The 17,639-nt window shown below is 47.9% G+C and overlaps 1 protein-coding gene across 1 annotated transcript; it reads left to right on the plus strand.

The window, feature by feature from the left end:
- The first annotated feature begins 841 nt into the window (after positions 1-841).
- On the plus strand, positions 842-16,211 carry fhip1b (FHF complex subunit HOOK interacting protein 1B). The gene is given in 13 exon segments (XM_069154347.1): positions 842-1,005; positions 3,067-3,471; positions 4,581-4,811; positions 7,963-8,208; positions 8,613-8,780; positions 9,341-9,420; positions 10,529-10,686; positions 11,369-11,724; positions 11,726-12,577; positions 12,579-12,780; positions 13,265-13,443; positions 14,178-14,340; positions 15,144-16,211. Coding segments are annotated over 13 exon segments (3,498 nt in total). The 5' UTR covers positions 842-876; the 3' UTR covers positions 15,473-16,211.
- The last annotated feature ends 1,428 nt before the right edge of the window (positions 16,212-17,639 follow it).

Consider the following 17,639-nt stretch of genomic DNA (forward strand, 5'->3'; position numbering starts at 1 on the left):
GCTCCGCACCCGTCGACACACAGGGCTTCCTCTGTCCCCCCCCGCCCCGATGCCGTCCGCTCCCTCGCGTCTCACTCGGCTGACCGCGTTCAGAATATGCGTTTTATTTCGGAGGCAAATGTCTGCATGCGCAGTTATTGGCCGTCCTGGGATGGATGACATCGCTCATTACGTGACATATCACGGCACGAATCTTACATGTTCATGCAGTTGAGAGGGAGAGCGCAGCTGCAATTTCCAGAGGTTCCCTCATCGTCTCCCAGTTAGTTTAAAAAGAGTGAAATAAGGGCGATATTAAAGTTTGGTACCCGATGAAAAGCCCTCTTTCATGGCGAGATAATATCAAAGCAGTTCGGTTGGTGCCGTGACAGAGTCCATGTTTGGTACTCAGCCGTCGTCATGTAAACACATTGGAGCTGTAAAGGTTCTTCTTGGGTTTTCAGCGTCACACGTTGATGTTTATGCTCTTGTTTTTTTTTTCTCTCTCTGTTTGTTTGTTTGCTTACACAGAGCAGAGTCCCCCGTCCTGACCGGCTATGGAGTGGTGTTGGCTTCAGACTGGATGACAGGGTCTACAGGGAGGACAGGGTCACACAGTTTCTAAAAACCGCCTGCCTTTTCCAAGACCTCCACTGACCGGCAGCGACAGAGCGTTCAGCCGACCTCCTCCTCTTCCTCCTCCGCTCAGTTTGGATACACGTTCCCTCCCCTCTTCTCTCACTTTCCTCCTCCCTTCCCTCAGCATCTTTGTCTTTAATTTTTTTTTCCTTTCCTTCCGTCGGTTTTACACCCCGACCTTTTTTTTTTTTTTTTTTTTTTTTTTTTTTGAACTGTTTCCCCTTCTGACCTTTGACCTGCCTCCCTCCGGGGTCCAGTATGAGCTGGCTGAGCAGGTTGAACCCGCGGGGTTCCGGGAGTCGGTCCGGCCGGAGCGCCGCTCCGTCCAGCCCCTGCACCGCCGACCCGGAGACCTGCCTCATGGTGTTTGAGAACCACTGGAGACAGGTGAGCTGGAGACACAACCCTCCCCCCCCCCCTCCCCCACACACACCCGACCCTTCTCCTCACTACTAATTAGCCTCAGCCTTTCCTTTTTTTTTTTAATAACATGCATGTCAGTTTTGATGAAGGAAGTGAGCTACTGTTTACATGATAGTTACCGAGTTTTTTTTTTGGCCTATTAAAGGAGACACCCTCTAAATGAGGAAACTGCTCCGCCGTTGTGCGTTTTTAAGACTTTCGCATCGTTAAAAAGCCAGAAGTTCAAATGGAAGTAAAGGGTTGTCGCTGCGGAGACGTTACACCGCCTCGGTGTAAATTGGCCGGTTTGCTCTCGCTGCTCACGGAGGCAGCTCAAAGCAGCGCCAACGCTCACCGCCCAATCGCCACAATTTGTGTCAAAAATCGCACCCCTTCAGCCAAATCCGAACACGGAGACGAGATGGTGTCGATTTGAGAGATTCGGCGTGACTCTCCGAGGGTCGTTTTTAAGTCTGTCGAGCGGGAACGGGAGCGTCCGGGCTTCTCCCGCTTTGCCCCGCCGCCGCCGAGATGAGCTTTTAATTTGAAATGGAAAGTCGCGGTTTCGCCGTCTGAATGCGAAACGCCGATCACTCGGTGAGATTCTCCAGCCGATCGGGCCGACAAAAACACTCACAATATATATACGTGCGCAGAACCAGCCTGAAAATCAGGTTGTTTTTTTTCTTCAGTGTCCTCCAGTCGTCTTAAATTTGTCTGAATTTATTGTTTTGAAAAATTGCTGAGAATACAATGAAGAAATGTGTTTTTTGTTTTTGTTTTTTTTCACAATGTTTCTGTTGATGAAAAAAAAAAAAAAGTATATTCTGTCGATCAACTTACCCGCTTCGTCAACTCGCCACTAAAACCGCACTCTCACACTGATTTCTGGACGGTCGGAGGAAAATATTTGCATGTTTTTCCCGTTTTGTAGGCAAATATTCACTTGTTGTCGACGGTAAACGGCAGAAAGACCAGTTAGGAGTTCAAAGCTCTGTTTTCGTTTCAGCGAATGATTATCTGTCCTCACACCGAGTGTGGATGTTCACAGCTTCACTTTGGCTGTGCCGGTGCTGACGAGTCAAGTCAAGAATGCTTTAACAGCGAGGCTGGCTGATGTCCCGGACACGTTTTCTAGGTGACAGAGCCCCGTTGCTGCGGAAGACATCTTGAGTGTTCGTCTCTTGGCGTGTTGTGGTGCGATTGCAGGTTGTGTAAACTTTGCCACCGCAGTCTTTCAAGATCAGACTTTTACATGGATGTTTTTTATTTTTTTTAAATTGTATTATTATTATTATTATTATTATTTTGAGGAGAAATGTATTACAGAAGAAGAAGCAAATACTAGTTTTAATATGTGAATATGCTGCAAATGGATTGCATCATACAAATATAAGCGGTTTCATGGGAGAGCATGTTTTTGTTGTGAAATATTCACCGCTTCGAGTTTTATCTGCAAGTTCATCACTGCTGCAGTCGTGCTACTGGTAGACCTCTTGATACATGTTGTGAAACTTCTCTCCTTTAAACAGTTTACCTTTTTTTTTTTTTTTTTTTTGGACTATTATAATGCAATTTTGTTCCATCGTATTTTACAAAAAGAATTGTGTAGCAGCGCGGCTAATTATTTTTCTCGCGTTTATCCGTCAAGATATTTTAGCAATTCCATTTGAACAAGTACAACAATGTACTCCGTTTTGAATATATTATTAAGGGTAGAAAGTACAGCCTGAAACATTTTCGACACGTCTACTAGGACAAAGATTCTCACCTTGAACGCTAATGATCGATGAAAATCCTTCACCAACCTCGTTTCACACCTGGCTTTTCCATATGTCCTGGCTGATCCGATCACAAGTGTGCAGCTGTTTGCACACGTGCTTCTCACGTGACCACTTGCGATCAAATCTTATACCAAATTGAGGGCATCGTCATAAGAGGCCTGTGTGGATTGATGAGAAAAGGTCGGTCCCGTTATTTTTTTTTTTTTTTTTACAATTATCATTAACAGTACACTAAAACCCAGTCCTTCCTTCCTCTGCTCAGGTCTCTTGGGTGTTGGAGCAGCACGAGACGTCATCCTCCAGCGACGACCTGACCGCAGTCAGAAATAACACCGACCAGATGCTGTGCCTGCTGGCGGAGGAGCGGCCCGCCGAGAGCTCGGAGGGCGGCGCCGGCGTGGCGCCCATGGGCCCCATACTGGAGCTGGTGGTCACCGAGGGCATCCTGGAGCGCCTGGTTCAGTGGCACCTCCACCGCGGCCTGGACCCGGACAGCCAGGGGGCGCTGCTCAAGCTGTTCGAGATGCTCATCGGCCAGTCCCAGCAGCCTCTGCTGCAGCACACGGCCGTCCTCCACCCGCTGATGAGGCTGCTGGGAGCCTGCGCTGACCCAGAACTCGGCTGTCCCTCGGCGCTGGAGAACAGCCTGGTGCTGCTGCTCAACCAGGTACACGAACACGCGCCGTCTTACATTAGAGACAGAGAGAGAGAGAGAGAGAGACCGCAAAGGCCTACGAAACACGAGAGCTCCTACAAGTCACATTTTTACACACCATGTACACGTTTTGGTTTGAGTTCGTAGACGGCTGAAAATGATTGTACGTTCGAGGAGAAAGGACGACAAGTGCTGCAGCGAGACCTCCATCCGGAGGGACGGTCGAGCTTCGGCTGAAATCTGACAAACTAAATTGAACCAATTTCCATTTCCTGCCCGCTCTACTTTTTTTTTTTTTTTTTTTTTTTTTTTTTTTACTCTTGGCGTTTTTTCAACTTTGGACACTTTTATCCCACCAGGTGATGATTTCAGTCCAGGGAGGTCTGGCTTCAATGCCAGGCAGCAAATGAATGAGAAGGCAAACAATAACAGTCATTAAGCACCGCATGGCTTTTTTATTTTTTATTTTTGTTTCCCCCGAGCACGAAACATGGACTGAACTTAGTCCAGATCTGCTGTGAAGCCCGAATCTTTACCATAATTAAGATCAGTGTTGTAGTGTGTGTGTGTGTGTGTGTGTGTCCTCGACCAAACCGCTGTCAGCCAGTGTACGCAGCAGAATCGTTGTTTAGAAGGTGAGAAAATGTACGATAATGTCGAGCATTAAAGCTGTTAAAAACACCTTGTCAGTGGGAAATGCGTGTAAAAAAACAACAAAAAAAACAAAAAACAGAAGGGCATTCAGCAGTGCATCGAGTAGCTGAGTGGTGAAGACACACGAGATATAACGACAGTTTGATCGTCAGGGTCATCTGATGGATGTCACCTCCTCGCTTCTCCTGTCACTTTCTCTACTATCGCTGTTGGATAGAAAACAAAGTGTAAACAAATAGTCATGGGGAAAAAAAAAAAAAAAATCAACCGTGTTCATCGAGACACCTTTCAACCCGTAAGATTCTGTTATTTTAAAGCATCAAGCACACGTCGGGGATTAATACCGCTCATCTTAATGCCTCCGCCTCAGTTGGAACGATAACCGATTCTTCGCGTTTCACATCACTACGTTAGACTCGACAGTCGCGTCGATTTGTTTTTGACAGCTCTGTCAACTCCTCCCACAGGTGTGCGTGTCCATGGCCCGGCAGCCGGTGGTTCTGGAGATGCTGTTCCGGGCCGCTCCGGCCCAACAGGGCTCCACCAACCTGCTGATCTTCTCCATCCTCGTGCCGTTCATCCACCGGGACGGAGCCATCGGGCAGCAGGCCCGAGACGCGCTGCTGCTGGTCATGGCGGCCTCCGCCAGCCACGAGGCGGTGGCCCGGTACATCTCCGAGAACTCCTACTTCTGCCCGGTGAGCGACGCCAGCTTTTTGACGAGTATATTTTTGTTACCGTATTTTCAACCTCATCTCTTTTTTTTTTTAATTATTATTTTTATTTTATTTATTTTTTGGTCAATTTAACTCTAACCGTGTGTTTGATAGCTGAAAACCAGACTCGAGTCAAACCCCTTCGAGGTTGGATTTCCTGACTCGCAGTCAAAGCAGTCATCAATTATTTTGTTCTAATGTTAATAAATCAGGACTCCGAAAAAAAAAAAAAAGCCATGAGGATGTTAAAGTGAAAATTAGACATGCAGACATTTGGATTTGACATCTACAACATCCTGTAAAGTTTTCAGTTTCCATCCAGAAAGTAAATCCAACTGTGTTTTTGTTTGCAGATAACCAACCTGTCTTTTTTTTTTTTTTTCTTCTGCTACATGGTCAAAAAGCTGATTTCACAGCCGCTGAACCTTTCACCGACAGAACAAAAATTCACATTAATAGTCAAATTCTGTCTCTTACGCGAGTTGTAATACGCGCATAGATATGACCGACTCTATTGAAGTGATAGATGAGGACAGCTTATAATGTGGGAGCCTGACTTGCCTTCGGACGCTGCTTTTAAGACGGAGAGGTGTGCGTGTGTGTGTGTGTGTGTGTGTGTGTGTGTGTGTGTGTGCGTGTGCGTGTGTGCGTGCGCTGTCTCATACTGCTGCATCAGTGATGGCGTGTGATAATGGAAGGGGAAGGAGATGACTATGCGCTCTGACAGACCGTTAGTCCTTATCTACATCCTATCAGCTCTGTCTCAGCTCAAAGGCTTCCTGCCGACATCTTCAAAAGTAACCGGCTCACCCGGCATCACACATTTACCGTGTTCAAGGATAAACAGATGAACTGAAACGGGATTTTTCTTGACGTTTTTTAACCGTTAAAAAAAAAAAAAGAAAGAAAAAAGAAACTCCTTTGAGTGACGTTTCCTGTCAGATATTCCGCTTCCTCTCTGAGAGCATTTACATTATTTAGAGTGCACTCGTAAGCGGGTTATGATGTTTTCTTTTTTTTTTTTTTTTTCGAAGTATCTCTATTCTGTGCCACCTCGACACGACCTCGACTGCAGTGTTGGCTACTGCGGCGAGGCCTATAAACTACAGCTGAGAAATAACTCCACCGTGCTGCTCTTAACGGGTCGAAAGAAAACGGCGTAGATGAAAAGAGAAAATGATCTTTTATCGGTTTGTGATCGTGCTTTAAATGCACCGCCATCATGAACTGAGGATGGGACTTGTTTTAGGGTTGTTGTTGTTTTTGTTGTTGTTTTTTTTATTATTATTTTTTTTTTTTTTTGGGGGGGGGGGGGTTACTAAGGAAACAGTAAGATTCGTAAGTTGTACTTCCCTACAGCTGCCACTAGATGTAATGAAAGAGCCACATTTTTCCTTCTAGCCCCCCTCAAGATGTACATTTACTGAATCCAGCTGTTGCGTTTCATTCGGACCGTGCGTTTGCGCACATTCAAATACGAGGACCCCCCCCCCCCCACCGGGTTTAAATCCAAACCCCCGTCTGAACGCTGCGGTGTTGAAGAGCGAGCTCAGCTACTTTCCGCTCATCTCCCTTCCAGCATCTGACCTACTTACCGCTGAAAAGGTCCGGCGGAGGTGGCATCAAAGACCGAATGTTCCTCTCCGCCCGAGTCTCGCCGTTTTCCGTCGGCGCGTTCTCTCGCGCGTTATAACCGGCGCTGGCTGACACTTTCGGATGCAGCTTTAGAAAGTGGAAGACGTCTGCGTGAGCAGCTCCTCTCCTCTCCTCTCCTCTCCTCTCCTCTCCTCTCCTCTCCTCTCCTCTCCTCTCCTCTCCGTCGGCTTCAGCGTGTCGCTTGTGAACGCTTCCACTGATCTGGGGGGGGGGGGGGGGGGGGGGAACCGCATTTTTCCTTCTCTGCACCTCGTGCAGGGAAGAACTTACCGAAGGATCTAAAATTAGACACTTGTGTCCATTGATGAATTTCGAGGCAGCGGAGAGAACGAGGCGACTGTTTTGCATAACAGGCCGCGGTGTTTGAATTGCTGTTCTATTGTGGATTTTATATATATATTATGTCGCGAATGCTGCATTTTTAACGTTTGTAAGTTTGTAAGGCGACTTCCCCGTGGAAGCGATTTTTGATCTCGAATGGGACTTCCCGCTGAAGTAATGGTCCAACGTTTTTGGGAATAAATAATGAACTAATTGTTGGCTTTGTCAGGCCAAGGTTGTTGTGTTTTTTTTCCATTGCAGTTTATATTTTCAATGGTCCAGCAAGCGGTATTTAAAAAAATACAGTTTCATAAATGTCATCAGATGTTGTCAAAACACAGAAATATGTGCGGGCTCTCAGCTGCACTGTAAAAATATCAGGACCGTACGTCCTTGGAAGTCCTCGCGCTCATTTAAACCCTTTTTCAAGGCTACAACAAATTATATTTCGGCACAAAACGTTAGCAGCTGTCGGTAGCAACGGACGGTTTCAGAGCGCTCGTATTGGTCCGCTACTTAGTATGATGTAAAAATGTTCATCAACATGCTGATTATTCTCCTGATTCATTGATTCATCATTTGTAGTTGTTTGTAGCTCCAAAAAAAAACATCAATTTATCTGCAACAATCTTCCCCCCAAAAAAAATTCCAGTTTAAGAATCACACGCATTTTCGTCACATGTATTTTCCGTAACTTTCTCAGCATATTTGACCCCATTTCAGTGACTATACACTCGTAGTGTGAAATAAGAAAGAGCTGCCCGTGATTGGTTGTTACGCTCGGGGGCGGGTTCAGGGCTGAGGGGCGGGGGACCGACCGCGGCAGCGGAGCTTCGAGCGCACGCGAGCCCGACGAGTCTGCGGAGCTCTAGATCTTTAAAACGAGTCGCACAAAGAACATATTTTGCTCAAGATTAATGTTTTGGGATTTTCATAAACGTGTTTAAACCAAACACACGGCACGTTTCAAATCTTTCCAAACCAATCCCAGGCCTGCCAAAACACTTTCTCTTCTTTAATAACATTTCCAAGTAATTTCACGACCGCGAGAACACCCGGTAACGTTTCCAAGCGAGTCGCCGGCCGAACCCGAGACCGGCGGCCTTTTTTTTTTTTTTTTTTTTTATCTTGACGCCGCATCTCCGACCCTCCTCAGGTGCTGGCGACGGGCCTCAGCGCCCTCTACTCCTCGCTGCCCAGGAAGATCGAAGTGCGAGGAGACGACTGGCACGCCCTGCGGCGGGAGGACTGGATGGGCGTGTCGTCGCTCGTGCTCTTCATGAACTCGTTGGAGTTCTGCAACGCCGTGGTGCAGGTCGCCCATCCGCTGGTGCGCTCGCAGCTCCTGGACTACCTCCACAACGGCTTCCTCGTGCCCGTCATGGGCCCGGCGCTGCACAAGGTAAAGGACAGGCGGGCGGGAAGGTAATGCCGGAGCCGCTTTTTTTTGTTTGAAAATAGTTGCGGAAGAATTGTTTGGCAAAGCCGTGACGTCGGGAGGGACGCCGCCGTCTGGCCGGACTGACCCTCTTAGGTCAAACGGGATGAGGGGGAGCGCTTTCGTTAGGGATCCTCTTTTGCTGACATTTTACCGCGCTCGAAGTAAATGAGCGCGGAGAACTAGAACTTTGAGGACTGGCTGACGTTCTGTAACGCGAGTCGCCAAGCGCTTTCACAATTTTTTTTTTTTTTTTTTTTTTTTGAATGAGTGGTCTTATTTTCCGCTTTTAGCCTCAGACCCGTGACGGTCGTCGCGTCGGCGTCTTTGGCGCTCGCGAACAGAAACTTCTCTGTGTGTGTTTGCAGTCGTCGGTGGACGAGATGATCGCCAGCACCGCCTACCTGGACCTGTTCCTGCGCAGCGTGACCGAGACGTCCCTCCTCAAAACCTTCCTGCGCTTCATCCTGCTGCATCGCCACGACAACGACACCATCCTGGACACGCTGCTCACGCGCATCAGCAGCAATTCAAGGGTCCGTATGCATGCTGTGTGTGTGTGTGTGTGTGCGTGTGCGTGCGCGCGCGTGCGTGTGTGTGTGTGTGTGTGTGTGTGTGTCGTGATGAGCTCCTCTGTCGCTTGACTCTTTGGTTGCACGTTCATTATTATTTGGTGAAATGAGCCGCAGTGAAATGTTTGAACACGATCTTAAATTCTATCCAAATAAATAGTCAGCCAGTCTGGAACAATATTGGTGTTTCGGAGAAGTACAACAGAATTTCATCACTATATCGCGTTGCGGGTGTTTCTGTCTTTCAGGAAACCCAGCAGAAAGTTGATATTTTAGTTTGAAAGGAAAGACGCGTCTCGCGTTATATTGAATAAAGCGGCAGCACCGACCGCGGGGTTCCCCGCGTGCCATTGCTAGAAGACGCGTTCGAAATCAGAGGAAAGACGAAAGGTGTGTCGCAGTTTAGTCATTTCGAGGCCTGTCGGACAGAAGTCATTTAAAACGACTTCAGATTGTCCTTCAAACGCCTTTCATCTCTGTCGCCATAACGACCGTCTTCTAATCAGCTTCCGTGTGTGTTGCAGCTCTGCATGGTTTCGTTGAGCCTCTTCAGGACTCTCCTGTCCCTGAACTGCGAAGACATCATGCTGCAGCTCGTTCTCAGGTGCGTCCGCACATCTGAGCATCTTCCCGAATGTTTAATAGGCTCATTTAAAGATGCAAATTTCATTTTTTTTTTTTTTCACGACGGCCCGTCATTTCAGACGACCGTTGCAGCGCGGTGGTCGTCGGGAGGAGTATTTTTTATTTTATTTTATTTTTTCCTCATCTGTTTTATGACGTACCAATTACCTGGGTCCTTTTGAACGTTTTCATTTATTTGTGAAATGTATTTACGCATTGGTCAATAAACAGGTGTTTGTTCTGAAAGGGAACATTTCGTGGCCACATTTCCACACTTTTGCCGGCTTCCTACGGTGCAGCGGCGGCGGCGGTTTTCCCTCCCGTGATTTAATGTTCAGGACCAATTCCGCTCGAGCTGCCGGTGACTTTGTACTACTTTGTGTTTTATCATTAGCGATGTGGGAGAATCTTTTGAACTGCAGCGTGTCGCCAGCTGGTTTGCCACAGCAAGATAAAAAGTACCCAACACTGACGGAGGAAATGAGGTTTTAAATAAAAGTGAAATTATGCAGTCGCCCGAAAAAAAATTGTTTTGATGATTGGGGGGGGGATGAGAAATTTGCCTTTGTTTGATGTGATATTTTTGGGGGGTTAAAAGTGAAAAAAAAAAAAAAAGTTTAATTTCTTAATGAAGAAAGTCATATGTACTCCCTTCCCCAGATAAAAAAAAAAAAATCATGGCGCAGGTCACAGAAAACTGAAAGCTGGAGATATTTTTGCTCTTATCTTTTTCTTTTCTTTTTTTTTTTTTGATTTTCGGACTTTTAAAGAACCATGTTTCGAGTTTACAAAACAGACGGTCGGCAACATCGAACACGGGCGACATTTTTTTTTTTTGTACACTTATGGAATTTACCACACACTTAATAATAATACGAAGAGTAGAGGTTGAAGAGCCTTTGCTGACTGTGAATGAGGAGCTATTTTTGTCGATAAAGCTGAATTTGGAGAGGCTTACTTAATTCTTAAGTCTTATTATTGCAAGGAAATAACCAAAAATGTTCCGAATTGCACGCCCCGTTTTTAATAAAAAAAACAAAATGATTTACACATTTCTTTCTTTTTTTGTGCGTGTTTTTGGCTCCCAGGTATCTTCTGCCATGTACTCATGTAATGCTGAGTCAGCGCCGTGCCATCAGGGAGACCGACCTGTACGGAAAGTCGGCCGACAAGTTCCTGTCGCTGATCCCGGAGTGCTGCCGGCTCAACGCGCCGGAGAGGGACGAGGACGCCTTCTGGGGCAAAGGTGGGCAACGAACAGCCGTCGGAAACATGAAGTGTTGCAACTATGGATGTTAACGCTAAAAACGTTGTGTTGAATTTTGGTGGTGTTTTTTTTTTTTTTTTTTTTTTTTTAATTGCTTTTTTTCTCCATGTTCTGTGAGGAACATTAGGCAAAGAGGAGTAAGAGTGAATGTGCCAACAGAGCAGTTTTGAGGATTAATATTGTATTCGTACGCTTAAATTAGTAATTTGTGCTCTTGCATTTTTGTCAATATTAATCATCACGGCAGAAACTAAAGTTGTCAGCGAGGGATGGGAGTGAAGTTTGTTTTATGTGTTATTAATGCAGCACAAAGTACAGTTTCAACCAAACTTGTAAAGTGGGAAACGTATGAAGTGAGGATAAAATGATCTCGATCGCAAACAAGGTTTTAGTCACCGACTGAAGAATTGAAGACGGAGAATTTTACTTTTAAAAAAAGGGTTTTTGATTTTCAATCAGACGTCTTTGGTTGCCAGTCAAAAACCTTTGAAACGTGGGTCCACGTAATGACCGTCCATCCGTCCATTATCAAGACCCGCTTTATCCTGAACAGGGTCAGCGGGAAGGGGGGGGGGGGCGATCCCAACTGACCTTTTGTGATTCATATATTATATATATATATATATATATATATATATATTCATATGTTATGAACTTGCAGTGCTGAACAGTCCCAGCGCTGAGTCTCCGGCCCCTCCCAGACCCAGCACCCCGTCCCGCTTGGCCTTCTTCATGCGCCAACAGAGCAGTGGAGGTGGATCGGGAGGAGGTGGTCCCTCCACCCCGACCGGCATGGAGCCGCTGCAGTCCGGTCCTCCGGGCTCCCACCCCGTGCCCCCCGACAGCCCGATGCACCAGCAGCAGACCCACACAGAGTGTCTGGACTGGGACTCCGGTTACCTGGAGTACCTCAAGGACGCCCGGCGGGGCATCGAGCTTTGCTCCTGGGCCTGCCGCGATTGGTCGGCGCCGTACGACGGAGAGAACCCCTCCCCGAACGCGTCGCCCCCGCCCCCGCCCCCCCCCTACCTCCAATCCCTCCATAGCCATGTTCCCCGAGCACTTCTCCTTCCAGCAAGGGGGAAGCGGCAACACTCCTCCGGGCCAGCAGAGGGCGGCCATCGTGGCGGCGGCGCGGTCCGAGTGGAGCAGCTCGGAGCGGGACAGCGGCGAGTGGGACGTCACCATCGGCAAAAACAACTGCATCAGCCTCACGCCGCGCTCCAAGAAACGCAGCCTGCAGAGGGAGGAGCTGCTCCCCAAACCCGTACCGCCTCTGGTCCCGTCCTCGTCCTCGTCCTCGGCCGCCCCTCTGTCGGCCTCCCACCCGGCCTCGTCCCCGGCGCCTCGCGTCCCCGCGTCCGCCATCACCGTCAGCTACCAGGCCATGTACAACGGGACGACGGCGCAGGGCGACGGGTGCTCGGACAGTCGCGATAGAGGCCTGGAGGTGAAGAAAGTGAAGAGAGACTTGGGTGAGCGGCAGTACTTGGACGAAAACGCCAATCAGAACGGCTCCCTCGTCGCCCGCCCCTCCCAAAGCCGCGCGCCTCCGCCGCAGTCCATGTTCAGCCACGGCGACATCGGCGACATCAGCGACGCGAAACCTCTCCGCCCGACCCCGGGCCCCTCTCGGAGCCCCGCGTCCGACGCCGGGCGGCCGGCCGGCGACGCCTCGAACGCGCACCCGGCCTCCCCCGACCTCCCGGAGGCCGGCCAGACGCAGCAGTCCGTGGAGAGTCTCATCGAGGAGCTGCTGGAGCAGGCGCCGGGAGACCCGCAGCTCCCCGCCGACGCCAACGGTCAGGGCATCAGCATCGAGGCCTTCACGCAGGAGCTGCGGGAGCTGGAGGACCGGGTGAAGGAGCGCGGGCCGAGCGGCCGTCCCGCAGGAGGGGACCGCCGGAGAGTCTCCGTCCGCCGAGCGGCGGCGGCGGCAGCAGCAGGAGGAGGAGCGGCAGCAGCAGCAGCTTTCCTCGGCCCCGGAGGCCAAGCTGTCGGGCGACGGCTCCGCGCCGGGCGTCTGCAGTCCTGCCAGGCCGCTCAACCAGCCCGTCTCCCAGCCGTACACGGGTGAGACGCACGACAGTGTCCTTTCATTGTTTCACGTGTTTTCGACGCCTGCTTTTGTTCATTCGTGTTTTTGTTTTGTTGTTGTTTTTTTTTTTTATTTTATTCATTTCACTTTCTACTAATGCAGCATGAGGGATTAGCAGAAATAATTTCTGAATTAGTAATTTTCCAGAACATCAGTTACGTTCAGTAACACTGTCCGCCCCTCCCCCCTCTCCCCCTTCCCTTTTTAGTATAACACTTGGGTTTTTTTTTTTTTTCGTATCTTTATTTGTCTTTATTAAAATGTTCCAAAACGACGTTGTTTTATTAAAGATAAATAAGGCCCAGATCAAGATAAATTAGGTCACTTGGGTCCGATCGAACTCGGGTCGCCTCATTCTCAAAAGTTACAAAGGAAGGAGGCGTGCTGGGAAACGAGGCTCCGCCTCCCCCCCCCCTCCCGGTCCGGCGCCCCGAGTCTCACCCGCGCCTCTCTCCGCAGGTCCGTTCATGGTGGTTCTGTTCGCCAAGCTGGAGAACATGCTCCAAAACTCGCTGTACGTCAACATCCTGCTCACCGGCATCGTGGCCCAGCTGGCCTGCTACCCTCAGCCGCTCCTACGCTCCTTCCTGCTCAACACCAACATGGTCTTCCAGCCCAGCGTCAAGTCGCTGATCCAGGTACGCCGCACCCCGCGAAACCCCGGAGGTACGTCCGGGCTTACGAAAATCACGTGAGCATTCCTCAACCAAATGGGAAGATATTTGTTCTGTTTTTGTTTTTGTTGTATTTGCTCGTGAAGTAATGTTGTTGGGTTTGTTTTTTTTTTTCCCAGTTCCTGATTGTCCACTTTCAGCCCACCTCACTTCTGTGCAGCTTTGGGTTCCAAAAAAAAAATCACGAAGCCCACCATCGCATTTGCATAAAGTTTCCATGTTGTTGTTGGTTTTTTTTTAATGATATTTTTAGGAGACTAAACTGAAAAAGAAGAAAAAAAAAAAAAATCCCACTTCGGTTTTAGTCGCACCCGCTGGGTTTTCAGTAACCGCTCTCTGGCTCTTATCGTCGCGGTCATATTCTATTTAGATGAAAAGAAAAACACTCCATATCTGTGATTTCAGCACTCTTAATATCGTGGGATGTCACGGACGTTTCAGCCTGGAGGGATGACTCCGGGCGATCTCCCGAGAATTGAAATGTTTCGCCCCATTAAACGAGATACTCGGGAGGGAGGCTCGGGCACCCGGCAGCTCTCGCGTATAAATCTCCCGTTTTATAAGACCGGGGGGGGGGGGGGGGGGGCGGGGGAGGAGGGGATAAAACCGACAAACAACCGACCGAAATCAGGTTTTCACCTTTTTCGAAGATCTAAAAACCCCAAACCGTAAAACCGCGTTGCTCGACTCTCCTTCAGGTTTTAGGTTCCGTGAAGAACCGCATCGAGGCGTTCGCCGCCTCTCACGAGGACTTCCCCGCCATGCTGAAGAAAGCCCAGCAGTACCTGGTGGCCCGAGGCAAAGTGGACTGGACCGACTCGCCCGCGGCGGTTCCGACCCTGCGGCGCTCCGATTCACTCGGTGGGTAAAGAAACGGGAGAGACCGTGTCAATATATATATATATATATATATATATATACAGGTGTGATTTGGTGAAATGATGTGACCATAAGTCACTGTATGCTTTGTCACTGAACTCTGCATTAAAAAAAAAATAGATCGATTTATATATATATATATTTTTGGTGCATTATTTGGTCTAAAATCGTATTATTTTTTTTTTTTTTAATTCTCTGTCGTGCAAATCATAGAATTCAACTTTAAAGAGAATTGAAGCGAGAAGTTTGAATCGCGGATAACTTAAAAAAAAAAGAAATGTTTTGCGACGTAATGAAACGTCATCTTGCAAAAAAAAACAAAAAAAACACAAAAAAAACAAATCCGTTAGTGCAATGACTTTTTCAAAATGAACGCCAACACAGTTGAACTCCCTTTTAGTAAATTCCTCCGGTTGTTTCTTTCTTATCACTAATTTACTTGTACCGTGTTTCAAGATGCTGAAGCCGATGACGCCGATGATCCAGAAACAAGTCGGTCTGTCCCCGAAGGAGGTAGACTTCACCCCGGCCCGGTAGCCGTGTTTTGTGTTTTTAGTTTTCGGAGATTTCCTCTCACCGCAACAGTCGTGTTCATTTAAATATCTGTGCAGTGAAAGTGTTGTGAAGTCGTGCGGTTCACGTTAGGGAGCAGGTAGTCGAGCAATCCGAAGCCCCCGCGGGTTCTTCAGATTCGCCTCCGGTCCCGTATTCCCCCCCCCCCCCCCCCCCCCCCCCTCTCCTTTCCGCCCCTTTCGATGACACGAGTGTTTTTCCGCCCCTTCCAGTCAAGAGCCGCAAGCCGTCTCTCGGAGACCTGATCCTCCGCCACACCAACAGCCCGACCCGGGCGCGACACGCCGCCCAGCTCGCCCTCGCGCACGTACGGGACGGCGGCCAGTCGCTGCACAGCGCTCTGTTCCGGGGAGGCGGCGCCGGCGGCGGCGGCGGCGGCGGCGCCGCGTCGGGTCTGGAGAAGCAAGCCGAGGCGCTGCGGGTGAAGAACGCCGTCTACTGCGCCGTCGTCTTCTGCGAGTTCCTCAAGGAGCTGGCTGCCCTGGCTCAAGAGCACGCCGTCAGCCTGCCCTTCCCTCGGAGCCGGGAGGCCGAGGAATAAACCCGACGGTGAAACGCAGACTCCTCCGTGTCAGCTCTTAGCCTCCGTTATTCTCTCTCTCCGTTCGGGCCGCGGGAAGCCGTGTTCGCCCGTCGCCGCGGGGAACGACCGGAGACTTTTCCTGCCAACGGCGCAGATAAAAACAACAAGAGGAAAACGGAGGCTTTTTTTTTTTGTTGTTGTTTTTTTTTTTGTACCAAAATTATTGTAGGACACCTATAGGACTTGAAGAACTTTCCTCATCTGTAAACTTATGATAATGTGCATATCATGTATTATATTTACATTCTATGGATTGAGATTTGGGAGCTTGTGTATATATATACACACACACACACACACACACACACACACACACACACACACACACGTCGTGGTGTGACGTGACGCAGCGAAGCCACGGGTGAAAGAAAGTAGGCGCACGCATCGGTGCTAGTCGATACTCCTTACCTTTTAATTTGGACGGCTTTAGCCTCGACAAAGTGAACACCAAAAATTAAAAAAATATAAATAAATAAAAATGCGTTTGGCGGGAAAACGTTGAAAAGTGTCGGCGAGTCAATCAGGTGGCGGCTGCTGGAAAACGCGAGTCGTTATTGTAAGAGATTTTAAAAACAACAACAACAACAACAACTGGAAAACAAAGCGGTCGGACGCCACTTCGTCTCCGGTGAATCGGCGCGGACCGACCGGAAAAGTGGTCGTTGATACCATTTTTATTTTTGTTATTTTTTTTGGGGGGGGGGGGGGGGGGGGGGGGGATGTTTTAACGTCCTTTCAATTTGCACCATTTTCTAGACATATCAGCAACATGTGGGAGCGTGTCTGTCATCGTGTGTGTGTGTGTGTGTGTGTGTGTGTGTGTGTGTGTGTGTGTTTTGAATGAATGACTCCTTTACAAAAAAAGGTGACGCCAACTCTTCAGGCCATTGGAAAGCCATTCACCTGTTTGCCATAAAAGAGGCTGCGAGTTGGAAAAAAGGCAGCGCTCCCCTTCTGCGTGTCGTTTAAAAGACCCGACGGTCTAAAAGATTTCTTTTCCGAGGAGCCCCGTTTCCATTTTTCTATTATTTTTGTTCTTTTTTTTGTTCTTTTTTTTTTTTTTTTTTTTTTACTTTGAATCTGTTGAATAAGAATCCCGCGAGGCATTCAAAGACTTTTCTTCTAACGGATCCGAGTAAAAAAAAAAAAAACACCAAAAAAAAGCGTTTTTTTTTTTATTATTATTTCAGTTCCTCTTTTTTAGTTACTTCCGGGTTAATGCCGTTCGTCTCGGAGAATTAACATGCTGCTATTTTTATTTTTATTTTTAATTTCGTTTTTATCAGCGGAAAAGCTACGACCTCTTCATTTCATTGTAGGTACCGAGTACAGGCGTTGCGGATGTGAAAGGGTCGACGGCGGCCATTTTGTGGCGTTCGAGGGCGAATGAAGCGGCAGCCGCACAGTGTTAAAAGCTTTTTTGTGGAAGAAAAAAAAAATAATACATTCACCGCTCGTGTTTTTCCTTTTATTTGAATTGCAATTCTTGAATATTTACAAGTCTTCAAATTTGAAAAAAAAAAATTTGCTTTGAGGTGGAAAAACAAACAAACAAGTAAATACTTCCAGGTTGTGTTGCTTGATCGACTTCAGCGCCCGAGTTTTGCACTTTTTTTTTATTTTCCTTCTTTCTTTTTTTTTTTTTTTGTCTGTAAAATTTTTTCTTTTTTTTTTTTTTTGCACATACTCGCCATTTTCTCTCTGGACTCGTTATCAGTAGAGAAAACTGCCTGACATCCTGCGAAGTCTTATCTGAACGTTGAATACGTTTTTTTTTTTTTTGTTGTTGTTGTTTTTTTACAACGACATTTTCATCTTTCTCCACAAGTTGAGGCCTTTTTTTTTGTTTTTGTTTTTGTTTGTTTTTCTCTCAGCTCGTCAAAGCCATAGCCATTCGTCGTCGTGTTGGTAAAAACGTGGTACTCCGTCGCGTCACTTTTTCTACAGGATTTCTAGACAAACATTTCGTAAGGACTCATAGTTTTTTAAAAGTAGGTAACGAGTTTTTTTGCATGCCAGTTTAGGCCGGGTTTCTAACTGATTAATAGTTGAATAGCGTTTAGGTTTGTGCAATAGTCGCCGAGTCGGCTTCCGCGTAGGTTTTTTTTTTTTTTTGTTGTTTTCT

Source organism: Embiotoca jacksoni, unplaced genomic scaffold, assembly GCF_022577435.1.
Source record: "Embiotoca jacksoni isolate LCO1_2020_lvr unplaced genomic scaffold, fEmbJac1.0.p SCAF_2, whole genome shotgun sequence".
NCBI lineage: Eukaryota > Metazoa > Chordata > Actinopteri > Embiotocidae > Embiotoca > Embiotoca jacksoni.